This window comes from Felis catus, chromosome B4 (assembly GCF_018350175.1).
Source record: "Felis catus isolate Fca126 chromosome B4, F.catus_Fca126_mat1.0, whole genome shotgun sequence".
In the NCBI taxonomy this organism is placed as follows: domain Eukaryota; kingdom Metazoa; phylum Chordata; class Mammalia; order Carnivora; family Felidae; genus Felis; species Felis catus.
Window position 1 is genome coordinate 32,327,750 of NC_058374.1, and position 26,897 is coordinate 32,354,646.

General features: G+C 37.4%; 1 protein-coding gene and 1 long non-coding RNA gene across 33 annotated transcripts in view; one reads left to right on the forward strand and one right to left on the reverse strand.

The window, feature by feature from the left end:
• CREM (cAMP responsive element modulator) overlaps positions 1-17,198 on the forward strand; it is a 73,567-nt gene extending 56,369 nt beyond the window's left edge. For 10 of the 32 annotated variants that reach the window (XM_023256530.2, XM_023256545.2, XM_023256536.2 and 7 more), the window contains 3 exons: positions 6,467-6,502; positions 10,508-10,664; positions 16,458-17,198. In XM_023256530.2, coding sequence (XP_023112298.1) covers positions 6,467-6,502; positions 10,508-10,664; positions 16,458-16,602 — 338 coding nt within the window. In that variant the 3' untranslated portion in view covers positions 16,603-17,198. The other 22 variants (XM_023256547.2, XM_023256542.2, XM_023256538.2 and 19 more) reach the window with 11 other exon arrangements.
• Positions 14,375-26,897, reverse strand: part of LOC105260723 — a 34,513-nt gene continuing 21,990 nt past the window's right edge. The window contains exons 4-6 of the long non-coding RNA XR_006600438.1: positions 24,701-24,764; positions 20,953-21,026; positions 14,375-16,051 (exon numbers count right to left, since the gene is read on the reverse strand). This is a non-coding gene — a long non-coding RNA (uncharacterized LOC105260723). The remainder of the gene's footprint in view (positions 16,052-20,952; positions 21,027-24,700; positions 24,765-26,897) is intronic.

Here is a 26,897-nt window from a genome sequence, read left to right on the forward strand (position 1 = left end):
GCTTTGGAGAATTAGTAGAATCTTGAATACTCCCAGAAATTCCACCTCCATCTGAGTATAAAGTCCTGCCTTTATTAAAAAGTGCTTAGTTGAATAAGGCAAAAATGTGATGGAATGCCCTTTCATTGGCATAAGGTTAGGTTGAATTCTAATCATGTAAGTGAATGGGTTTTATTCAACCCACTGGTGAAGATAAAAGGCCTGAGTGCCGTGTCACTTATTTTTGTGTAGTAGACATGCAAATCATTTCTTTTCCCAGACTATGGTCTGTTATATGGACCAAGACCTAATTTTTTGTCTAATCTTGCCACTGTTAAATCTCCTGTAATGATCTAGCTCTTCATGCACTGAACATTCATTAAGTGATCCAAATAACATTTGGCATTAAAAGAAAAATTATGAGGGGCACCTGGGTGGCTCAGTTGGTTAAGCGTTCGACTTTGGCTCGGGTCATGATCTCGCAGTTTGTGAGTTCAAGCCCTGCATCAGGCTCTGTGCTGACAGCTTGGAGCCTGGAGCCTGCTTTGGATTCTGTGTCTCCCTCTGTTTCTGACCCTCCCCCACTCACACTCTATCTCTCTCTGTCTCTCTCTCAAGAATAAATAAACATTAAAAAAAATTTTTAAGAAAAATTATGAGTAGTAATTGTGATTTATTTATGATTTTTTTTTAATCCCCGAATTCTTTTCATGGGATTTTAACTTAATAAAATAATTGAGCCTCATGAAGTTGCTGTTTTTGTGGGTCAAAAAGATCAAATAGCAAATTCCTGTGGTTCAAACTAATATTTATGGAAGAATGCTACATAATAGTTCTTACATTTGGCACAGTGAATTTTTTAAATGTATTTACTCCTTTTAAGTGAAATTAGCAAATTCTGTGTCACCTTAGGAACAGCTGGATTTTATGGTGCTGTAGCAATAGTACAGCGAATAAAACTGTTAAGTGAACGAAGGTGGATGGATATTTCTTTCTTGATGAATTTAGAAGTGTCTAAGAAATACATTTCTGTATTTCACAATGTTTTTCTGGGCTGATTATCAGGTTTTTGTTGTTTTTAATCTCCATGTTTTTTCTCCTAAGTTACAAAAAATGTAGTTTATACCCTCGTTGTTTTTCTAGAAACCTTGGATAGAACAATAATAAAGAAGTTAGTTGCTCCATAAGAAACAATCTTGGAACTTAATGCTAATGAGTTGGGTTTTTTTTTGTTTTGTTTTGGTTTTTTTGCCAGAGCCACCACAGATTTCTATGTAAAAATAAGAAACAAAAACATTAATATGGTTTATTACAGGAAGGTTTTTTATAGGGGTTTGGTTTCATTGAGCTTCTCTGTGACAAAGCAAATTGATGGCAGTGATAGGCTAATGATGTCATTGTGATGTCAGTTACTCCTACTTATCCTGCACATGCTTGCTAGTTTGGAACACTGTATGTGGACCTGTGATAGGGGAGGCAAGACAGTTCTGTATGCAGAAGCCCATCATGGCTGTAACTGGAGATGAAACAGGTAAGGATTTTAAAGAGAGATTTAAATTAATTTTGATTTTTTTTGAAGTTTAGAAAAATGAGGACCCTCAGTGTTTCAAAAAGTGCTAATTTTCTATTAGCTGAGGGGTAAGAAGTTTCCTTTAATATGTATCTGTATGTATTCAACACACTCTGTTAAAGCATCTTAGTGTAAGTGCTTCTTTGCTCAGCATATCGTTTGTTTGACCAAGGCAGTAATCCTGTCTGTCGTCTTCCACATACTGCTTTACTAAAATAAGCTGTTACTTCATCTGCAACCTGTTGCAAATCCAATGGAGCTACAAGTTAAACATACGTAGTGTTCAACTTGTAAAAAATTTAGCTTCCGATTTCATTGTTGTGTACAAACGTTGCTCCAAAACAGAATAGGAAAATCTATCGTGTTAGGGGTGTTTGTGTGCCTACTTGTTTCTTTCCTCCTGTATTTAAAATGGTCTGTACCTCAGCTAATCGAGTTCAAAGGGCTGACGTCACTACATTTCCTGGAATCGTGTTCCGCAGGGAAGTGGAAAAGTTAAACTCCAAGCGAGCTGCACATTGACGTCAGCCCCGAGTCATGCTGTGATTTAGTCAGTTCCTTTCTGCTTTGTCAAGTGCTGCTGACAGATTTAGAGCTGTTAACTAGCTCGCCGCTGCCCCTATCTCCAAGATCGCTCTTAGACTGAATAGCTTTTCTCGTAAGCCTTACTTTAACATTTCTCTTGATCTGGAGGTAAGTATCTGCTTGACAAGGGGGACCGCTTTGTGAAACCTGTAATGCTTGGCTGAGCAGAACTCCGCAGCCGTCTGTCCCGCTGTGGACGGACGTGGGAAGGCTGAGCCTCCTGCTCAGGCCGCCCGGCACGTGCCCGGGGAGAGGTGGGTTCAGGAGCTCGAGGGTTTCCGTACCCTTTGGTCGCTCCCGGCACTTGCTAGTCAGAGTGCCCTCTAGTGCTCAGTCAGGGAAGTGCTGGGCTTAAATTGTTTCCCACCCCGTCACAGTGCTTTAAAGTTGTGATCCGAAATCCTTCCGTGGTTTGCTTTTCTTAAGTACAGGTAATGATTCTGACTTAGTTACTAATATCCTGTATGTGGTTGCATCGTTGTTTATTCAGGGATGTCTCATTTCTAACTCTGTTCTGAATTTGCACTTGAATTCCTGTAGAATGGATGATTATGAACAGCTTCACCACGGTGTAGTTTTTCAGAGTTAGTGGGTCTCGGTTCTCTTCCTAGATGAGAACATTCCATTGTTTTGAGCAGCTAAAACCGGTATTAAAGCGTTTTGAAAATTATCTTGAGGCACTATTATTTTTCTCAGGAGTTTTTATGAAATTTTAGAGAAGCTATAGATTACAGAAGTTCTCAAATAACAAATTTATTGTAAGATATAGATGGACTTAATCTCAAATACTACATGTCATGCTAGAAGCAAAAGGCATTTTGCGCATTTGTTTATTTGCTAAAAATTTTAATTGGTTTATATCTTTCTTACTAACTTTTAATTCCAATTCTCATGTCTAACCATGAGAGAAAAGTAAAATATAAAAGATTTGAAAATACACAGAATATATTTAAAGATGAAAGTTAAAGGTAAAAATTTGCATATATTTTTAACCATTGTTTGTAAATAAGTGAACATTTTTATACATTTATGTGACAAAATGAGCATACACCATCCTTGAATGGACTTTTTTTCACAGTTTTTTTCATAATGGTTAAACAGGAGTTAGTTTTTCCAAATTGAAAATTTCCAAATGCTAAAACTAAAAAATGTCAAACTTTTTTCACAAGACCTCATTTAGTTTTGGAAATCATTATTTTTAAAATCTGATTAGTTTTCACAGAACCAATTCTATTTTGAAATGCTGTTTAAAAATGAGAAACTTTTTTTTTTTTTTTTTTGAAGAGCCCAAAGAGCATAGGGTTTAAGAGACTTTTTTGAAAGAATAGTAGAGCAGCTTTAGGACCCACCTTTGGATTATATCATTTTGGGCTACTTGTGTGGATTGGTGAACCAAATGGACTGATCTAGATATTTGGCTTATGCACTTTTCTTACCATGGCCCACATTTTATATCATGATGCAGTAGACCTGTGTGTGTGTGTGTGTGTGTGTGTGTGTGTGTGTGTGTGTACATAAAACAAATTTTAAAAATAATGCTTATCTTTACATATAGTAAAGATGATGTACTTGTACTTTTCTATTTTTTTTTTAATTGCTATTCTTGGCCCATGAAATTGATTTTATAGCTTACTAATGGGCTACAACTTGTAGTTTGAAAAACTGATGTAGACCAAAATCAGGTTCCTAACAATGACTGGTCTGGGAAGAGTTTTTATGAGTTTTTAATGTTTAAAATTGAGAGAGAAAGAGAGAGCACAAGCAGAGGAGGAGCAGAGAGAGAGGGAGACACAGAATCTGAAGCAGGCTCCAGGCTCTGAGCTGTCAGCACAGAGCCCGATGCGGGGCTTGAACCCACGAACTCCCAACTCATGGATCCTGACCTGAGCTGAAGTTGGACACTTAACCGACTGAGTCACCCAGGAGCCCCTAGGAGTATTTACTTATAGGATCATAGAATCAAAGGCAGAAAGCGAATATCTAAGGTTTATAGAATTGTATTATTGATTCTTTTGGGTATAGTCTAATTTTTTGTTAGAAATAGTTTTTGGCTTTATTGATAAGCTGATTATGTTAAGAGCCTAATTCCATATGTTTTAGTCTCTGAGTCTAAAAAATTCTAATATGTTGTATTCAGCCTGGGTTTCTGAACTGTTAGAAACAAACGTTCCAACTTATTCATATTTGGAAAATAATATCTTAGTTAATATTTGACACATGAGAATAAGAATACATTTCACCTTGTGAAAGGAGGGTACTCGAAAAGGTTTTTGTTTGGGAATTTTCACATAAAGAATGGTTTGGATTAGGTGTAACAGCTTAAAGTTGGTAGCAAAGCAAGTTATAATTATGTTGTAAGTGGGACAAAAACCCAAGTCATTTATCTACCTTATGTTTTAATTAAACTCCAAATGTGTATGGAGGGTTTACTGACATTTCTATTGTGCTATTTTCCCACTATTTTTGAAAAAATTTCAGTGAAATATAATTTGGGATGATTGTAAAACTCTGCCTGGTTTTATTTGCCTATATGACTATATCACCTAATAAAATAATTATACTCTGCATTTATGTAAGCATTAAAATAAAAAAAATGACAATGTTGCAGTATACATACAAATACAAATGTGGTCAGTGCTATCAAAGAAACTATCAGATCATGAGAGACCTATAGGAAGCAGGTAATATAGGTTAAGGTAGGCCTCACTGAAGAAACTATATTTAAATAACCAAAAGGAGAAGCATTTTCCATGTATTCTTACTGATGCACTCCGAGCAGATACTATTATATTCATTTTTTGTATAACAACATGGGTTAGTGTGGTAAATAACTCTTCCAAGTTTACAAAGCTAACAAGTGGTGAACCAGTTTGGATCTTCAGACTTCCAGAACAGACCTTGTCTCGTTCTGTTTCCACAGAACATTCACACAGAACATTGCTCCACAAAGGTCACCTGAGAAATTAATCCTAATGTTAGATGTTAATGTTAATGTTAGATGAGTTACCTACCACAGAATACTACATGCTAGTTATAAAACATACAAAATTAGGTTAGCATCATTTTAAGTAGTCAAAGTGGATTTTTTCTAGAGTATTTATTATTACTCTCATAGGACAATAGAGTGTGTATTTGCTATGATATAGAACCTTTAATTTCAATATTTATAATTTCTCATCTACGTAAACTTTTTTTGACTCAAGATTTTCACCTAAACAATTCAGGAAGTTCCCTCTATGTACCTTAAAGTAATTTAATGGCTTAAATTACTTTAAGCCTTAAAGAATTTAATGGCTTAATTCTTTGTGGTCTATGTGTCATAGTTACTGTAACAAATTTGAAAATGTTCAGTGTTTAAACAGTCATGTTTATATAGGGTTTAATTTTCCTGGGAAAAGTAGAGCAATGAAGAAGGGACAGTCTCTGACAGTGTGAGACACCAGGCAAGGACACAACTGATTTGCACACTGGGAACACTGGTGTGGTGGTAGGAGAGGAGCGAACCAAATGAGAAAAGTGAAGACATCAGTAGCTTCTTGGAGCTACAGAAAAAGTCCCCCGCTTTATAAGTATGACTTCAAACTTACCTCTATTGCTTGTTCCTTAGGTATATTTGTGATTAGGGACACCTAGCAAAGTGACACATGAAGGTAGGAAGCTCCATTTATAAGAATGTTGTTATTCAGTTAATGTGCTCAGTACTGCAGAGATCTCAATAAGATATATACACAAGCAAGATCACCACCATTTGGGATGCGGAAAAGTTGTTCCATTTTGAAAGCTATCAGGATAGGCATTTGGCTGAATTTCTTATTTCTGTCTTTGTTAGGAAGAAACAAACACCTCTTTGACTTGTGAGGCTTTTCATTGTCTTATTACCAGTCTGATGAACTTGCACCATTTGGTTATTTGTGTTTCTCCACCTTTGAGGTTCCATTCTAAATGATTATAAACATTGAAAAGGACATTTTATATTATCTTTTAATAACTTATTTTCTAAAGGAATATAATACAGCATAACAATTTTTAATAGGCATATTTCTGGACAAAATAAGGAATAAGAGCCATACATTTCAATCATTCTATTACCCAGGTTTGTTAGAAGGGAAACTCCAGGGGAAAATATATTTATGGATGTTATAAGCCTTTTAACTAATATACAGCATAAGCATAATTTGGAACATTGTCTTTCAGAACTTAAGGAAGGGAAGAGGAAGGGAACTAACATTTGCTGAATGCCTACCATGTGCCAGGCACTGTGCTAGACACTTTGACATACATTACAGGGGTTATTGTGAGTATTAAATGAGATACTGTATCCCCATTTTACAGATGAGGAAACTGAACTTGCCCCAAGTCACATGGCTGGTAAGTGGCAGAGCTGGACTAGAATCCAGACTCCAAATCCCATGCTTTTTCTCCTATACCGTGTTTATAGCTTGCAAAGAGAGGTATGCAGTTAATGACCAAAATTGAGAGTTCTAGGAATTTTCTTTTCCCATGAAATATTGATACTAAACCTAAAACACACTAAAAAATTCATGTCAGGATAGTTGGACATATACTATAGTTAGAACTCATCTGCTCCTCAGGTGCCAGATGACTAGTATCTAAGGGAAGAGTAGGAAATAATGCCACTTTGAATAAATACAGAGCATCTTGTAAGGGCTTCCCATGTCTCAGTGTTAAAGACTTAAAGACTTAGCTATAATAACAGCTAATAATAGTCTTAAAATAATAAGACTGCTTATTTTAAACATTCAAATGACAGTGGGCTTGTTCAAAACCCTGGGAAGTTCAAAATTTACTTTGTAGTGTATGTGTAAACCCATCAAGCATCCATTATATGCCAAGTAGTATGCTAGATTGTAGAGAGTGCCAAAGTAAAAAAAAGATATCCTTGACTTGTATTTAAAATTTTTATTGCCTTAGAATAAATTAGTATGCAAATATCTTTTTCTTATTATCTTCAGTCATAACTGTAAAGCCCCCACTGATGACTCATTTATTTTCAGAAATAATGTATACAGTGAAGTACTAGAACAAAAAATAATGTGGACACTTTTAGTAGTTAGATGGAACAGAAATTGGCCTCTATAGGAGTACAGAGATAAGACTGTGTCATCAAAGAATGTAAGATGGTTCTTTGAACTGTGATTCTAGGTATCCAATCTACTTTAAATTACCACTGAATTCATACTTCTGGAAACTGAAGTTAACTAAGAGATAAACTTTTTTTTGTCACTTGTTTCAACAACAACATTTTTTGACATTTGGATTTTCTCAAAATAAGAGATTCTCTTTGCCCATATCTTTTTAATGTATTTACTGAGATCATAGTTGAATATATGGAATTCATCCATTGACACTTACTCTGTGACCACTAAAAGTGTACCATCATATAGATTCTTTGGGATATTACAAACATTTCTTAATTCCTACTAATTAATACTAATTCATATTTCTGTCATAAACTACTGAGCTACAATCTGATTTTTATTGAAGGAGATAAATATAGAGTAAGTATGTCTCAAACATTGTAATAAAACCCAATATATTAGCTGACATCGCAGAACTAATACATCTAAATATATCATCCCCTTCCAAGTTATCATTTTGAAGTGGTATTTTATTTCCCTAGCTGTTGGCTCAAAATCTTTTATTAAAATTTTTTTTAATGTTTATTTTTGAGAGAGAGAGAGAGAGAGAGAGAGAGACAAAATGTGAGCAGGGGAGGAGCAGAGAGAGAGGGAATCCGAAACAGGCTCCAGGCTCTGACCTGTCAGCACAGAGCCCGACACGGGGCTCCAACTCACAAACCGTGAGATCATGACCTGAGCCGAAGCCGGACGCTCAACCGACTGAACCACCCAGGCGCCCCTCAAAATCTTTTAAGCATACTTGTTTTGAACTGCTTTTATCCTCCATGGTACCAAATTTGGTCCTTTGAGGGTGGTTTCAGCTTTTGGAAACAGGCAAAAGTTTAGAACCAGTTCTGGTTTTAAGACCAATGAATGAACTTTATTTTTCATGTGTGAACTATACCTGCCCCCCTTTTTTCCTCTTAAAAAAAAATATATATCCTTAAACAAACTTTTATGGATCATATAAGCATTCTGCTCTAACTTTATAGTACAGAAAATAGCAGATGTATACAAAAGGAGAGAGAGAGTATAATGAACCCCTCTGTACCTTCCCATTAATTTTGTTGCACTTCTCTGTGACCAGTGTGTGTGCAAAAGAACAACCCAGACCAAGGTCTGCATCCACGCTGCCTGCAAATGTCAACATGATGACATGTAAACTTCTCATCCGTCACTGGCTATTGTTCCAGTTTTAGAAAGTCTGTGTAGCCTCCAGCTGTTCTATTGTTTCAACCTTTATTATCCCATAACCTTCTTCCCTGGATGTGGGTAAAGAGAAAAGAGGACAGAACAATGCAATTCTATGCTCCATTCTATCTCCTCTGACAATGAGATTAAAATATAAAAAATCTTTAGTCAGCAGTTTATAACTGTTTATAAAATTATCTTCTTAAATATTTCCAAGCTGTAAGATAATATGGCATAGAATGAGATATCTGTGTATATAGTATTTTAAATAGTGACAAAAACCAATTTAGGATTTTCCCCAAGTTTATTAATAGAGACTTTGCTGGTGATCATTATATTTATCACAGTTACTATTCATCACCATTGTTTTTCAAATTATAGAAGGAAGGGGCAGTGCAACCTTATAAATGGTATTTTTGTTAATTTTATGAAGACCGTTAAGTGATCTTCCCCCAAAGCCATTTTTTAAATTTTTTTCTTTATTTTTCACCTAATTCTTAAGCTCTGGGGGAGGGGGGGGGACTGGCATTTACCCAAAAGGAGCACACAGATTAGTTTTTGACTGACCCTTTAAATTGGTTGGCTATTTTCAGTGATAATATTCCATTTAAGTGGAAAAAGTCTGTGTCCCTTTGGTGTAAAAGTTCAGTTCTTACTCAATAGTTAGAATACATTTTAATGAAGCATGGAAGTGATGTGTTTTATATTTTGATTGGCATTGGTTCAGGCCAATTTTTGTAGGATTTAATAACTTTAAAAACTCTTTTTCTTGCCTTTAGCTTTGAGACAGCATGAATTTTGTAATATGTCGGAGTGTCAAATTAACTCTGGACAATACCTTCTCAAAGTTGAAACAGTGGTGGTAGAAACATATTTCATTACTTAAATCCATCTGTCTTTTCTAGGAAGCTATGTTTATTGTAGTAGAAAAGCAAATTTTGAGTATAAATTAGGAAACTTGGAGGACTTTTAGTATTCAATCTGAATACTAAGTAAATATTAAGTCTGTCATTTGACTATGATTGTACTATAATTAGAAAACCTTTTAAATGAATACATAGAAATATATTATTTTCTCAAGAAACCCTCAAAAGACAAAAATTATCATTCCCAGAGAAACTAGATTTAAGTAGAGCTTTGCTGTTTTGTTTTTTATTTTGTTTTGGTTTTTAAACTGAAAATATAGTAAGCTAGTATTTTCCTTCCAGTACCTCACTCATCTGGTAGTAGGACTTGTATTTAAAGACATTCAGTAACTGTTTCAGGCCTGATATAGGGTACAGGAAGACCTCTTATCTGGAATATTCAGAGAATGGAGATATTCTGCTTAGCTAAAATTTTTGCAGTGGTATGCTAGAACCAGCTCCCACTGGTATGTAGAGTGATTATTAAATTTTCAGGGTTTTTGTAAGCTGGTTGTAAAAAGAGCCATTATTAAAGATTATATATAAAGAAATACATACATATTTAATAAAGTTACATTAAAAAACAATGAATACTCAAAACTTATCACTTCTCATAATTTTATCTCTGCTCTTGAGGTTATTTACATGTGTTTTATCTGTATGTGCTACTTACTGTGTATGTCTTCCCATCTCTACATTCCGGGAGGCCACCCTGCTAGCCTGAAATTGGCCATGGTGAAAGTATTTCCGTCATACACATTGATAAACAGGTCAGGACTGTTTTCCCCCAGAGAGCTGGTTATTAAACATTTGTCAGCATACCACTGAGTTTAGGCTAAATGAACTATCAGTTGAAGCACTCTCTACTTCAGCCTTTGATAAACACCTTTCTAAAATGCACTGGGATGTTTTTCTACCTTAAATGTATAGAGCATGCTGAAGATTATTGTTCCAAATTGTTCCAGGTGTCTTTGATACCTCAGACTTCTTTAATGCTCAGAATAATCATCTTAAACATTAGCAAGTTCACCTCTTATGACATGTAAAAAGAAATATATTATTTCCAGGTCAATTTTATATAAAATATCAAGTTGTAAATTGTTTATATAAATTTGTAATATTTTGTTTCATTGTAGCAGCCACTGGTGACATGCCAACTTACCAGATCCGAGCTCCTACTACTGCTTTGCCACAGGGAGTAGTGATGGCTGCCTCACCAGGAAGTTTGCACAGTCCCCAGCAACTAGCAGAAGAAGCAACACGCAAACGAGAGCTGAGGCTAATGAAAAACAGGTAGGATGTTTCACTGGGAATCAGGAACCACTTACTGGGCACATAATTTATTGCTGTGGGGCTTTTAAAGAAATTGCTTTTTCTTTTTTTAAAAAAATTTTTTTTTTCCAACGTTTATTTTTGGGACAGAGAGAGACAGAGCATGAACGGGGGAGGGGCAGAGAGAGAGGGAGACACAGAATCGGAAACAGGCTCCAGGCTCTGAGCCATCAGCCCAGAGCCTGACGTGAGGCTCGAACTCACGGACCGCGAGATCGTGACCTGGCTGAAGTCGGACGCTTAACCGACTGCGCCACCCAGGCGCCCCAAGAAATTGCTTTTTCTAAGCCATTTCTCCCAAGTTAACTGTTATGTGGCATATTTGGGTTTGTGCTCTGCATGTGATGGTAATTAGATTGTCTTCTAATGAGAGTGCCTAGCCATGAAACCATGGTACATCCTTATGTGTCATAAGGGTAATGTGTGAAAGATACATTAATGTTTTTAATCATGATGGAAGTACTTTATTACAAATAAAGATTTTTTTTAACTTGGTACTTACTTTGTGAAGTAGGTAATGAGTATAATTTTTTAGTTTCTTTATGGGCAAAATAAATGTGTGAGTTACCATTTCTAAACCTTTTAGGGGCACCTGGCTGATTTAGTCATAGAGTCTTAATCTTGGGGTTATGGGTTCAAGCCCCATGTTGTGGGTAGAATTTACTCAAAAAAAAATTAATTAAAAATCTTTTCTAAGCCTTTTATATGTAGTTTCCTTCTTTTTAAAAAATTTATTCTTGAGAGAGAGAGAAAGAGAGACAGAGCATGGGCTGGGGAGGGGCAGAGCAAGAGAGGGACACAGAATCTGAAGCAGGCTCCAGGCTCTGAGCTGTCAGCACAGAGCCCGACGCGGGGCTCAAACTCACAAACCGCGAGATCATGACCTGAGCTGAAGTTGGGTGCTTTACCAACTGAGCCACCCAGGCGCCCCTATGTAGTTTCCTTTTATCTAGTTTGTAACTTTGTTGGTTCTCTGTTATACTGAAATACATACTAATTCTGATAAATTTTAGTCAAGTGCAAATACAAAGCAACAAAGAAATAAAATTACTCATAGCCCCATCATCTAGAGATGCCTATTAATGTTATAGTATATGTACTTTCAGTTTATGCTGTCTCCTTTTCTCACTCTTTCTTGTACCATGTCTCTGTATTTTTATTTTTTAAACAGGAGTATGTCCTAAAAATGCTGTTTTCCAAAATTCTTTAATTTGACTTGTATATTTCTTGGTTAAGTTTTTATGATGGAAAATGGTGCAAATTAATCTGATTTTCAAAATGAACAGAATAGTCTAAGAGTTCTCTCAGTTAAGTCTTGTTGCCTTATTTCCTAATAATGTTCTCATTGTAAGAACACAAAACATTTCAGAGGAGATCATGTGCTTACCTATGACCAGGACCACATGGCGGTAGTTTGTTTAGTAGGCATTATTAGCAAGCTAGTTAATCTAGAAATTGTGGCCTCTGAGCCGCTATGATTCAGAAATAAGTGGTGACTTCCTAACTGTCCTTTGTAACTGAATGTGAACCAGTAGCAGCTATGTTCAGTTTACTAACAGCCCTTAAAATGTCACATTTTTATATATTATAGAACTCCTTAAAGTGGCTTCAGTTCCCAAGCAAATTAATTATCACAGACCACTAGGTGGAATTTTGTACAGATTTATCAGAAATAGGATTATTCAGATATACACATCTTTCCCAGTGCTTGTTCCAAATTAACTAAGTCATGCTGGATTCATATTTTCCATTGTCAGTGTTTTGCTCAGAAATCCTGAAGGAGCTGAATGGATGGGGCTTACATGGTATCATCCATAGTTGTTTTATGGATGGTCTCTAACTCAGATGTGATGGAGGAATATGGATATTATGAAACTGTACTTTCAAAGGTCTCTGGAGCTGTGAACATAATTGCTTGTGTGGTCACAGCAGGAAGTTGTGAAGCTCAGTTAAGAAATATAAAATGTGATCATAATGCAGACTGTAAAATTATTCATTGCTGTCTTATTTTCCTAAAGAAAATAAAAAGACCTAGAAAGTAGCATTCTTCTTTCCCTTTTGTCATTATTTTGTACCTTTATTTTTAGATTAAAAAATTGTGTCAGTACAACTATCAAAATGAAATAGATGAACTGTTAGGGAGTGGGTTCCTATAAATGTGCCCCACAAGTACCTACACATGCATAAGAAATTTCCCTGGCCAGAAAAATCATGAAATTTAGGTTTTAAAAAAATAATCAGCAAATAACAACTATTGGATAGCATTTGTGTTTGGGCTGTGAATAACCAAGGGAAATGGAGCCCTAACCTTGTAGGTGTTATTTTGATCTTCTATGGCTGGTCCAGAGATATGTACAGCCAGAACAAAAGCTGAGCAGTGTCATCAGGGATCCAGGTTTCTCCTCCCTGCTCTGTCATCTTCAGCACTGACATTTGTTCTTATCATCACAACATGGCTGCCACATATCTAGGCATTTCATCAAGCGGGAAGAAGGGAAAAGGGCTGGAGCCCAAAACTGGGGCTGGCTGAGTCTAACCTTTCTGAAAACTTCTCCTGGAAGACCCTCCCAGCATCTTTCTTTCCTTTTTTTTTTTTTTTTTATGTTTTATTATTTATTTTTGAGAGAGAGCATCCACGTGAGCGGGGGAGGGGCAGAGAGAGAAGGAGACAGAATCTGAGGAAGGCTCCAGGCTCTGAGCTGTTAGCACAGAGCCCGATTTGGGCTCAAATGCATGAACAGTGAGATAATGACCTGAGCCAAAGTTGGACACTTAACTGACTGAACCACCCAGGTATACCAGCCCCCCTACCCCCCTGCATCTTTCACCCACATTTCCTTGGTTAGAAATAGCTAATAGAATCCCTAGCTCCAAGGGATTCTGAGAAGGATCTATTCTAACTTTCCAGATCTCAACTTCAGAGCAGGACAAGGGAAAAGTAGATGATCAATGGCTAATAGGTTGCTCACTTGAGCAAGTACCATAGGTAGGTTTTAAGTGCTTCATTTCTACTGTTTCTTTAACTCTCATGTAACTTTCACATAAGAAAGGGTGTGGTTATGATCCTTACTTTACAGAAGAGGAACTCAGGTTCAGAGAGGTTAAGTAGTAAGTTGTAGCATCCTGCACTGGACAGAACCTGGGTATGCGATCAGGCAGTCTTTATTCCAGAGCCTGCCCACTGTACTATACCAGAGTCATCTCAGAAAGACCTCAGAGTAAGCTTCACATTTAACTTCATGGAACGTATGTAGGTTTTACTTATTAACCTGAAAGACCTCTTATACATTTCCTTCTTTATTCTTTGGCTGGCATTTATGATAGATATGATAGATATTTCTCCCAGTCCAGTGACAGTTTGTGTTTCTTTACAGCCATGTCAACATTTCCTCTTTGCTATGTATTTCCTCTTCATGCTGAGGATATATCCAAATAAATGCACGGCCTGAAAACTGAGCTAACTATTAATAGAAGAAACAGGTGTTTTCCATAGCTGGGAAATACTTAGGAATGTACCATCTACTGGTGTGATCATTTAAAGCTTTGTGTTTAGAACATTTTCACTGGTAACATGCGCCTGCACCCACATGAGATATGAATTATGATATTTATGACAAATAGTATACTTTGGTAAAGAAAATTAAAAAAATAAATATTTCACAACACTGCTATTAGATATTTCAAATTTCATTTAATGGTAACTTGCTTTGTAAAATGACTATCTCCCTTCCAAATCTAGAATTTAATACAATGATCCAATCATGAAAATCTTGTTATTAATAAATGTATTTTAGTTCCTTTATAGAAAAGTTTAATTATGTTCTCAAACTGGCAAATTTATGAGTGTGCTTGGATTTATTCTCAATTTTTCCTGATGCATCATTTAGATTAAATAAATCTGTATTAAACAGATTCAGTTCACTTTTTACATTTTTTTGTTGTTGTTGTTGTTGTTAACTAGTTGAGAAGTCTGAGAGCTTTGTGAGTTCACAGGGTGAGGGCATTGTTCTTGGCTAGGAAGTAGGAGTTGATCTTTTCCTGCAGTTCACTGGGATTTCAAGGTCTTTTTTCTGCTGATACTGGGTCCCATGGAGAAAACACAGATAACAAGTTGTTAGTGAGAGTAAACCATCCTAAAAATACAGCAGAATTGGCCAAATCTATTGTGCACATCACTCCTGGTTCAGAATTGGGGCACTGGAGTCGGCATTATAGTAACTGGTGTTCAGCCATCCAACACAGCTTTTGTTAATATATGTGTGAGTTATCTGTTTCAGTGTAGGCTTTTTTGATATGAAGCACACCCCAAAGGCAGTTATTTTCAGTTGACTACTCCAAAATAACACTGTAATCAGAGGGTGCATTCTACAGAGGACTTAAATGATGTGGTTGCCACCCCCTCGCACCCTAAAAATCAGGAGAAAGAGAAAAATGTTGGCTGTATTTATTCTTTTTTGGTGGGGCTATACATGAAAATGACTAGCACATCTGTTTGTGTTTGTTGCTTTGGCTGGTCTGTCCTTTGGGCATGCCTACAGTGCTTCAACAATCCGTATATTGGGTAATTAATGCACTTGATTAGAAAACAGTCTTGAAATACACTTTTGGGTTATGTAGTAGCTTCCTTTCCAAAATTTTAATTGTGGTGCTTTCACTTCATGGCTTTAAATTATCTGAATTACTGAGTGTTGTATTATGTACCCTCCCTTCTTCTCTTCCTTAATTTTCAAAAGCAGAGTCCATTTCATTTTGGTTCATGAAAATGTACATGACTTGCTTCCTGTTGTCTGTATCCAGGTTGTTTTCTAGCCAATAAACTGCTTCTTGCAGTCGTGGTTGAGCTTATTTGTTTTACTGGTATTTAGTCTTGAAGAATCAAAATCTCCAATAATGACATTTCAAGTTTCTGAGGATTAATTTTTTCCAGTATTTTGATCAAATAAAGTTAATTCATTGTGATGGAATATGTGGCTTTTGGTGGACAAACATAACGAAGAGACTTAAAAGGATCTGTAAGTGTTTTTGTAGAATTTCCACTTGGGAATGTGGTCCTATTGTTTTAGGTTACTGAAAACCATTCTGGTCACTGTGATCATGGAATGTGTGCCCTAAGAAAACACCATGTACAACAAATGATGGGCAGATTGTGCTCTCAAGTTGGTCCCGTTGTTTTAAAGTAATCTTATAAAAGGCATGTGCTTGGTTACATTTGTTGTGTGGCTTTGTATAAACCTTACCTAGGATTGATTGGCTGTTGAGTTTGGGGGGCAGAAGTTCATTTGAGCCGGTCTGAATTGTGCTGGGAAGTTGTTCCTGTAGTCATTTGCCTTGTGTTGGTTCCAGGGAAGCTGCCCGGGAGTGTCGCAGGAAGAAGAAAGAATATGTCAAATGTCTTGAAAATCGTGTGGCTGTGCTTGAAAACCAAAACAAGACTCTCATTGAGGAACTCAAGGCCCTCAAAGATCTTTATTGCCATAAAGCAGAGTAACTGTCTTTGACTTGGACCTTGTTTACTATGAACTCTAATCAAGGCAGGAGATGCAGCAATTCTACTAATTGCCATGTGGACTTGTGGAAGGGACACTTGTGACCCTTAAGAATCCAGTTTGGCTTAGTGTTTGACATTGAATTGGGAACGCTGTTCCAAGATTTGGAATGCAGCCATGATCACATTTAGCAAGCTTACTTCAGCCTGCTTGTCAATAGCATGCAAAAAAGTGTTTTGTTTCCCCCTTTGCTTCTACTTTTTTTCAGGGAAGCTGCTAAAGAATGTCGACGTCGAAAGAAAGAATATGTAAAATGTCTGGAGAGTCGAGTTGCAGTGCTGGAGGTTCAGAACAAGAAGCTCATAGAGGAACTTGAAACTTTGAAAGACATTTGCTCTCCCAAAACAGATTAGTAGAAATATTTAACTATGAACTGATTACAACATGTACAGTTGCTTTTGAAGGCAATACAATATATAGCCAGCAAGAATTACGGCTTTTTTCCTTTGTATCATTCATCATATTCTCTAACCTCTGACATTCCTAAAATGCCTCACTGTACGTAGTTAACTATTAGCTATAACTTCAATTTTTTAAAAAGAGACAGCTGTAAAAAATGTATGTAACAAATTCTTAAAATGCAGTATTTGTAAGACTTGTTCCAATGCCACATATTTGCAGTTCCTAACCTCTGTGTCATGAATAGTGTCCTATGCAATAAAATTTTTTTGCAGGTCTTTAAAAATCATTTTAGGAAAGGATGATCAAGATAATGCATCCAGCAGTACAGTAAAAGCAAACCACAAACAAACAAAAAAATACCTCAGGAAAGAATTGAAAGAAAAGATTGAAAGAATCTAATGATATGCCTATATGAAAATAATAGCCTATAAATGAATTTATGGCATTTGCAGATTTTTATATTACTTGCTTTGTAAAGAAAATATTGTATTGCTGTCCTTGAATGCCATAGTTGAAGAGAGTTTTTAATAGAACCATGTTGGTTACACTTTGTAGTGTGTGGTGCTCATTTAACTATCTGGACCTTTACTACAGTTTTTACTCTATTGTGTAATATAAAAGATCTTGCAGAAAAGTTCTTAGTGTTGGTTTGAATGAATAGCCTAATGAAAGTTATGACAAATTTTTAATATTTGGAACGTGTTAAAAGTTGACGTTAAAAATGCATCTGCATAGCTTCACGTGTGTGGAAGCCTGTTTCTACACTGGGTCATGCTCTTTGCAGATGCCCTTTGCACCATCTCATCAGTAGGATGGCCCCAGAGCTGTTACACAGAAGAGTGGCTGCTGGAGATTCAGGTTGTGTGATGGAGTAGGCCTTTCTGCAGATATTCTGGAAATCTCCTGTTGACGGCCCCTGGTTGTGAGTTTGAGCTAACAGCCATAGGAGTTTTAAAGTAAAAACCAAAACAACCCAAGATTTTATTTTCCCTTTCAAAACATCTTGAAATCTACACCAGATCAAAGATTTTTTTGTCAGCACATTCAGATGTAGTTCACTACCAGTGTTATTACTGGTATTTACATTTTGTTCTGTTTTTATAATAAAAACCTTCAAGGTATAAGCCCGAAGCCCTACTGGTAAGATGCTCTGTCATCTCTCATTCACTCCTGAGACATTTGTTGAATGCCTACCATGTGCTAGACTCTGCTCTATGTTCTCTCATAACTTCTGATTTGTTCAGGATGTCCCCCCCACCCCCAACCCCTACTTTCAATAGTGGAACCTGGTCAGTATGTCAGGGAGGTACAGAAACAGGAGGTCATTTGTATCGTGTCTAACTGCTGTACCCCCAGCCCCCACCAGCCATAATTCTTTCCCTTATCTGTAACTCCCAGAAGGTAGGGCCTGCCATTTGGGCCTTTCTTTAGAAAGACTTACCTACCTTCAGAATCTGAGCTCCGAATCTCTTTTATCTCAATTTTTGTCTTTTCTTCTACAGAGAAGTAAGATGAGGAAAGAAGACAAGGAAGAAAAGAGGAAAGGAAAATCCCAAGTTTCAGGTGAAGGAAAAGGGGGCTTCATATTCAGTCAGTCGCTGTAAATCAAATGTGTGCTCAGTGTGGAGCTGAGAGGGAGACACAAGGATCAGCAGACAAGATGTAAAAAAGTTAGAGGCAGTGAATGCCATATGTTAGAATTACAGGCAGATGTAGGCAAGGATTAAATAAGAAACTATCGTGGAGGAGGCAGATTTTGAACTGGGTCTGAAGTATGTGATAGTGTGGGGGAGGAGGGTATTCGGGATGGGGCATGCAGCGCATGCGCTATACTCCAAGGAGCTTGAATTTAGAACGTTACTCCTCGCACAAGAGTTTAGTTTCCAAGAGAGGGAAAGCCTGTGCGTGTGTTCCTGTGTGGTCTCTGCTCTATAAAATAGCTTGTTATTTCAGAGGAAGGAGATTGCATCTGATTACTTGGAGCCACAAAAAGCAGGTGTCTCCTCATTCCCCAGTGGTTTAAACTAGGAGGAGATATTATGCCCTCCCCAAACAAGAAGTGCAGAGGTAGGAAATCCCATGCTTGTTTAATTTAGTGACTTAACAATGGCCTCACGACCAGATCATTGCTCCCTGTTTTGGCTGGTTCCCCCAATCTCGATATTGCTGCTACAGATGCAGGCACCGGAGAGGGGACAAGTGGCACACCCCATTCTTCTGTCCTGTTTTAAGAGCAAGGAAGACTTGCACACCAGACCTTCAGCAGCAGAGTCCCTCGAGTTTTACCAGCTAGATTTTCACCAGAACCTCCCTCCATAACCAATCACTGGCAAGAGGAGTGGATTACTAGTGAAGATTCTACCCTTGGGGCTGAGAGGGTTTCAGGCTTCTATGAAGCATATGGCCATCAGCGTTGGATCAAACTGGGGCTCTGGGAGAATGGTGTGTGGGCAGCTGACAACGTAAGGAAGATGCTTGAGTGCTTCAACTGTCCAGGAAGTTAAATGGAGGTTGTTAAGAGGGGACTTGGGCCAAGCTCTCAGAGGTGTGTGGGAACTTTTAATTCTTACTTCTCCAGTGTGTCCCTGAAACAAAAACTTGTGCTGCTAAAAATAGTTTGATAGCTCTCCATTCGGCCTTCAACAGATACTGACTACAACTTCTCGCTAAACAGCGAGCAGCGAATTGGAAGCTGCATGGATATTGTACACCTTGTAGAACAGTGTTGCGTAGAATCCACAGCTGTCATTGCATTTGTGTCTCATTTTTTTTCTCCTATAATTTTCAGAATCTGGATTTATGCATGTAGAAATTACCGATCGTGAATTGTGGGATTACGCCTCCTTTTCAGATTTAACTAGGTAGTTCTCGATGTTAAATCATTTGAAGCGAGAAAATAAAGGAAATGAATTTCTGCCACACATTTAAATGTGTTTCAGCTCTAGGCTTGCTTGAAGTAGGACCTTTCACATCAACAATCACACTTCTAGGTTTTCTTTATTATATTCTTCTTAATGTCCAGTACGGTCTGTTTCCTACGTGCTGAAAGTACACTTTGAAAACAAATGAGGACTTGTGAAACCAACACAGTTTTTCTAGTCTACAACCAAAAAGAATGAAGCAATTTGGACACGTGTGAGCTAAGCAGAGTTGCAAGCCAGCCGGCTAGCCATGATGCACTGATTTTCCTGTTTTATAGTATGTACCAAGGTTTTCAGGAACTTAAATGTGGCTCATCTTTTCTAAGGTCGTCCCAAAGACACAGGCCTGATTCTGAACTACTTGAGCATGGTATATTTCAATATTCTATATAAATCCATTTTATCATAGCTATGTTTCATATTTATGCATTTTAGAATTCCAAATGTATTTTAGTGCAAAGCATTTTTAACATGTTTGTTCTTCAAAGATCCATTTTGCCATGGGGTGCTGTGTGATAGCTTACAATGAGATTTAAGATATTTCTTTTCAGGGCCATCTTCTTTACACACCCACACATAATTAATTCCATCAGGGATGGAAAATGATGAGTAAAAGGAGAAAGCTAACCTTGTTATATAACTTTGTTGTACTAGATTGTACTTGCTCAAATAAAGTGCGGCCCTTGTTATTTCCAAGCCAGTCTTAATTTTCAAAAGGATGCCGAGTTTTTTTCAGATTTCTTTATCAGAAAAATATTTGGGAAAAGAGCATCGAAAAGCTGAGCCAGCATGGGTTATTTGGAGTACACACACACACACGCGCGTGCACACACACACACACACACACACACACACTTCATTCACTCTCTGTTCTTTCTTTTAATTCAGGTCTTTGCCTTCCTTGGGCAGTAGAATAGAACTGGACATAAAGCCCTGCTCTAAATCTACAGTAGGTATTCCTTTGATTCCTCTGTGCAGAAACCAGTCAAAACCTGAAATAATTCTGAACCAGAAAGATTTTCCTTCTCTTTGTCCCACCTCCCATGGGGTCTGTCCATCACCTCCCAGTTGTGGGGGTGCATGGGCAGGGTAGCAACCACGGGCACTCAGATACTCTGAAGGGCACGTGAGGCTGGACTTTCAGCTTCCCAACTCTCATGAGGGGAAGGCATATGCTCTTCTAAGTTACAAATTGACTTTTTACTTTTCAAAAATTAGCACGTTAAAAAACATTTTTTAATGTAGGTAACACATATTTGAGGTTCAAATTTCAAGAGCTACAATGGCATATGGTGAAAAGTCAGTCTCCTGTCCCTGATTTGATGCCACCTCCTGGGAGGGCAACCACTATTACCAGTTTCTTTTTTGTGAAAGAGATACCTTTAATTCATCGATCATGCCACCTGCTTCCTTAAATTATTATCCCATTGTCAGAGCTGTGTGATCTGGAGTTTCTGGAAAGAGATATAGAGAGCACGTTCATTCATTCCTTCAAGTCAACAAGTGAGGTTACATTAGTAAGAGTAAGTCCAGAAGGAGAGAGGACCAGGGGCTGTGACAACCATGTGACTTTATGGACTTTTTTTTTTTTTTTTGGACTTTCTTCAGTCATGTGCTGAGTTCTATGGATGCTATAACCATGCGGCTGTCGTCAAAAATAATTGCTGCCATTTACAGAGTGCTTACTCTGTGCCAGGCACCAAACAATGTGCCATATAGGGCTTATCACAGTTAATTCTCATAACCCAACAAGTGTTGGTGCTTTTATTGTCATCCCCAGTTGGCAGATGAAGAAACAGGCTTGAAGACAAGGGCAAGTAACTTGCCCAAGGTTCCATAGCTGTCAGAGCTCAAGATCAAGAGCAGAACCAGGCAAGGGGAGGGGCGCCTGCATAGCTCAGTCAGTTGAGTGTCAGACTTTGGCTCAGGCCATGATCTTGCAGTTCATGAGTTCAAGCCCTGTGCAAGCTCTGTGCTGACAACTCTGAGCCTGGAGCCTGCTTCAAATTCTTTGTCTCCCTCTCTCTCTCCATCTCCCCCCCTCGCACTCTGTCTCTGTTTCTCTCTCTCTCAAAAATAAATAAACATTAAAAAAAAAAAGATAAAAAAAATGAAAGAACCAGGCAAGGGACACAATGCCTCTGCCTCAGGGCTCTGACCTAGCCTGGATCAAATGTAGGAGAGGGACCATAAGAAGTGCATGCTGGCCAAGCAGGTGATGGCTGCTGTGGTGATAGTTCTGTGGTTCCAAGTGGTTAGATCTAGAAATCTCCAAACTTTTTATTTCCTAATGAGCGAAAGCATTTATTAGTTTCTCTGGTTTCTAAAATCCCTGATTTTGATCAGAAGAAAATGACTCTGTAGTTTAACTGGCTATTGGCACATCACATCAACAGTTGTACTCATTGAAGTCAAATCATCAAGGTGAAAGAAATCCTGAAAGTGTACAGTTGACCCTTAAACAATATGGTTTGAAGTTCATGGGTCCACTGGTACATGATTATTTTATGGCACAAAACTGTAAATGCGTTTTATGATCTTCTTAACATTTTCTTCCTCTAGCTTAGTTTATTGTAAGAATACAGTACACAATATATAAAATGTGTTAATTGACTGTTATCATTAAGTCTTCTGGTCAATAGTAGGCTATTAAAGTTTTGCGGGGGGGTCAAAAGGGTTGGATTTTTACAGTAGGGAAGGGGATGTCAGCACCCCAACCCCTGCATTGTTCAAGGATCAACTATAGTTTACTCCTTTAATTTTATAGACAAGAAAGCCAAATTTCAGGTTAATTTACTTAACTACTGATAGCTCTTGGCCATAGAGAGACCAGAATACTCAGACCTTTTAACTAGTGTAGTAATCTATATTACCATGATGCCTTGATTTTTTTTTTTTTTTTTTTTTTTTTTTTTTTTTTTTTTTTTGCCCCTGTGGTCTGATGAGAGGGAAGCTCATGAAGGGATGCCTTGTCACTCACTGTAGGAAAGACCCGCTGGTCTCTGGGAAACAGTGGGAGGATGCAGGGACCCTGTCAGGTCTGTCGTGGCCTACTACTTTATGAGGACATTTGACATACGGTGTAAGGGTCTCTAGAACAAATAGCTCTCAACAAGCCTTAACACCAAACAAGTGTTTGATGAGCTCTGGAAAGCACGGACTTATGGCAGATCAGTGTCAGGGTTTGACTTAGGAATAAACTTTAAAATTCTTACGTTTTAGGGGTGCCTGGGTGGCTCAGTCAGTTGGGTATCTGATTTCAGCTCAGGTCATGATCTCGCAGTTTATGGGTTTGAGCCACGCATAGGCTCTGTGCTGACAGCGGAGCCTGAAGCCCGCTTCAGATTCTGTGTCTCTGTCTCTCTGCCTGTCCCCTACTCATGCTCTGTCTCTCTCTCTCTCAAAGATTAACATTAAAAAAATGTAAAATTCCTACCTTTTAAACACAGTAACTATTGATACACTTTTGATGAAGTAAGTAGCTTAATAGGGAAGCTATTAAAAATCAGCTTTTTAGATAAAGGATAACATGACTGTACCTATATGTTTATTGTTTGGCATTCCATATATCTAGAATTTTTATTTAGTAGGTATGAGCATTTCTATTTTTACCCAGTTGCACTCCTGTTTCTGAAGCACATTAAATTTTGGAGAACACACTCTGGGGTCAGGCCTCATCCAGTTTTCCCCTAAGTCATGGATGGTTGCACCCATCCAATATTTACTGAGCATACAAGACTATTTAGTGTTATAGCCACAGCCCAACATGATGCATGTGCTATTTCTGTAACTCCTTATTGTGTTTTAACCATTCTTAGTCTATGAAGGCTTAAAAACTGATGGGTAAATAAGTGATTTTAAAATGAATCATTTTGCAGCAAAATTGCTGATTTTGTTTGAATTGCTTATAATTAGTTATTTTAGGTGGTTAGAACATAATGGAAAATGAGACCAATGTTAAAGAGTCTTGCCCCCCATACTATGTGTGGGTGTCACTCAGTTGTGGCCATGGATAGCATTTTAATTCTTATCTTAACCTGTTATCAGACTGTGGGGTTCCAAAGGATCGGGGGGCATGATCATATCACTAGAAATTATTGACAATACTGGGAAAGTACATCTTTCATTCACTTGGGAGAGCAGTGATATTTTCAAGCTTAAAAAATGTAGTATATCTTGTTGCTTAGTAGATGTCAAGATCAGCATTTGTTTTGTTATCTTAGCTTGAAAGTTCAAAAAAATGTGATTGCAGATTAAGGCACTGATGATATTTGGCAATTGCTTAGAAGTTAGATTAGTGACAGAGTAGTGCTATGCCTTTGAACAACTGAAATTCAGGGACTTTTGATGTGATATATGAAATTAGGAATAATAGCAGAATGTTAGAAATTCCAGATTTTGTAACATTAATCCATTTCAATATGAATTTTTAAAAAAATAAATACACAGATTTTTTTTTCACATACAAAAATGTTTTAAAATACACAGGCATGTATGCTACTTTGATCAGCCAGAATTCTTACTATCCTTTTCCTCACTTAGCTCATAGTGTTAAAAATAAAAACACATTTGCTGCCACTAAGATTGCAGCTTTTAGACAATGCAAAAAATATACATATTTTTTCAGGCATAGTATAGGTCTGTATTATTTGCATGGTTTCATTTATCCTTTTATTGAGATGTCTGAATTAATACTACCCAGCTGGATTTTGTTGGGAATTTAGACCCTGAAGGGCAGAACACAAATCTCTTTTATCAAGGGTACATAACATGCCTGACCCATTAATCTTTCAAGTCAAGAGACATGACTTACGTCATTAAATGCCTGGTTGCTCTTGCTCCAGAAATACTTATAGGATCATGCAGTTTGGGGGAGGGCAGGGAAGTTGGCAGACCAGTGCTTAGTAACTGGAGCTCCCAGCATAATGGTAGAGAGTGAAAAAGACTGGGTTGCCGTGGATTGCAGAACAGCTAGGGGCCCCTTCCACTGCTGGCATAGACTTCATTCACCAAAGCACATTAGGATTCCATGTGTAATTTTTCAGTCATAAGGCATTTTCACCTTAACTAATTACTTGAATATTTCTTGCAGAGCATTTAGCATCCCAAGCATCGTCTCATGACTTACTTCACGGTTCTTGAATCAGACAGTGGTTATCTGTGTTTTTCAAATCCGCCCTGGATAGAAAGAACTACAGAAACAACAAAAAAAATCCCCAATGTTACAGATCATATAAATTGCAGAATGAATAACGGATGTGATTTTGTTTAAAAAACGCTTATTTTTGAGAGAGAGGAAAGAGAGAGAGACAGAGAGAGACAGGGCATGAGCAGGGGAGGGGCAGAGAGAGAGGGAGACAAAGAATCCAAAACAGGCTCCAGGCTCCAAGCTGTCAGCACAGATCCTGATGCAGGGTTCTAACCCACAAACTGTGAGATCATGACCTGAGTCAAAGTTGGATACCCAACTGACTGAGCCAGCCAGGTGTCCTGGACATGTGTTTGAATCTAGGGTCTATGGCTGAGAGCCCACCAGACCTGGTTCTAGTCCTAACTGTTCAATTAACCACCTTTGTCACTTTGGGCAGATCAGTTAACATGTCACTTAACCTCTGTCTTCTCTACTTTGACCTTGACATTTGGTGATACTGTGAAGGAAACAGTTGACCCTCAAATTTCTGAGAAAAGTTAATGTAAGTGTCATCTCATCAGATCCTTTTTTTCCTTATCTCTGTGAGCAGTTTCTGGATTCCTGGTATTCAAATCATTAATCCAAGAAATTGTCATTCACGTTGCTTTTAGTATTAACCAGAATTCAAAAGCAAAAAGCCATTAGATTGAAACTGACCTCATGATGAAGGCAGGGTATCTATTTTGATTTGGGAAACCTAGGTTAATATTTTGACACTTGAAAACTTTATTGGAACAAACCTTAGAAATAAGGTAAACTTTACTTGTAAATCTGCTTAAAATGTGAGAGAAAAATTTCCAGCTCACAAGTTTCCTCTGCCCTTAATCATAACAGGGCTGCACTGAGCAAAAGGAAGTCTTACCCTAGAAATAGTTGTGGTTTTCAATGTGTATTAGGTTTACCTTCCTATAATCCAATGTATTTTATGTTTTCAGAAGATCTATGGAAGTAATGAGAGAGACCGTACTCCTTTTAAAAGATTTCTTCATATTACCTAGTTACTTGAAAAGTTCACTGGTTAATGTTTGTCTAACTTAAAAGGAATTAGACCATTTTAAAAATTCCCCTTTAAAATGTACAATGTAAGATAAAATAGTTGTAAAAAATCAAAGTTTATATGTTTACTACAATGTATAAGTAGTCCAAAACTAGCTTTAATGATTTTGTTATTTTCAGTAAGAATGAATAGCTTATTCAAAACTATTGTGGCTTGGTTAGTTTTATTTATTGTATATACCATGAATAAAATGATTTGATAGCTTCAATCATTGTAGATCTGTGTAAGACAACATTTGAAAATGTTTCCTGGGGCGCATGGGTAACTCAGTTGGTTAAGTGTCTGACTTTGCTCACGTCATAATCTTGTAGTTTGTGAGTTTGACCCCTACGTCAGGCTCTGTGCTGACAGCTCAGAGCCTGGAACCTGCTTCAGATTCTGTGTCTCCCTCTCTCTCTGCCCTCCCTTGCTTGCACTCTGTCTCTCTCTCAAAAATAAATAAGCATTAAAAAAACTTAAGAAAATGTTTCCTTATTCCTGATGCCTAACTCTTTGATAACTTCAAGCACCTGAGAGCCAGAACAAAGGCATTTCTGTAGTGAAAGACAGCTATATCTAGCAGTTGCTGGCTGCTTCTTAGAAAATTAGGTTTATGGAAAAATCCTTCATGGCTGACTTTGCTGACATTCTGTGGTCATAGGAAGCATTGCAACTAATTTGTTGCATGTAACTTTCTTGAGGTATAATTTACATGCCATAAAACTCACCTGTTTTAAGTATACAATTCAATGATTTTGTGCAAATTTGCTAAATTGTGTAATCATCACCACTATCCAGATTTGGAACACTTTCACACTCCAATAAGAGTGTTTCACATTCCAATAGTCAACTAATTTGGTTTTATTTTGTTTGCTGTGATACAGAAATGGTTAAGTAGTTTTTGTAATTTGAAGTGCCTGGAAATTTCAAAATAACTAGAAAAGAATTCTATTCCTGAAGTGTTTTTTTGTATTTCTTCAGATAGCATCTAGGCTTTGAGCCACACTTAGAAAAAAAATCAGAATTATTACATCTTTGGTTGAGTACATTTCACACAATCAGGTGAAGACTACACTCAGAAATTAAAAGATCCATTGT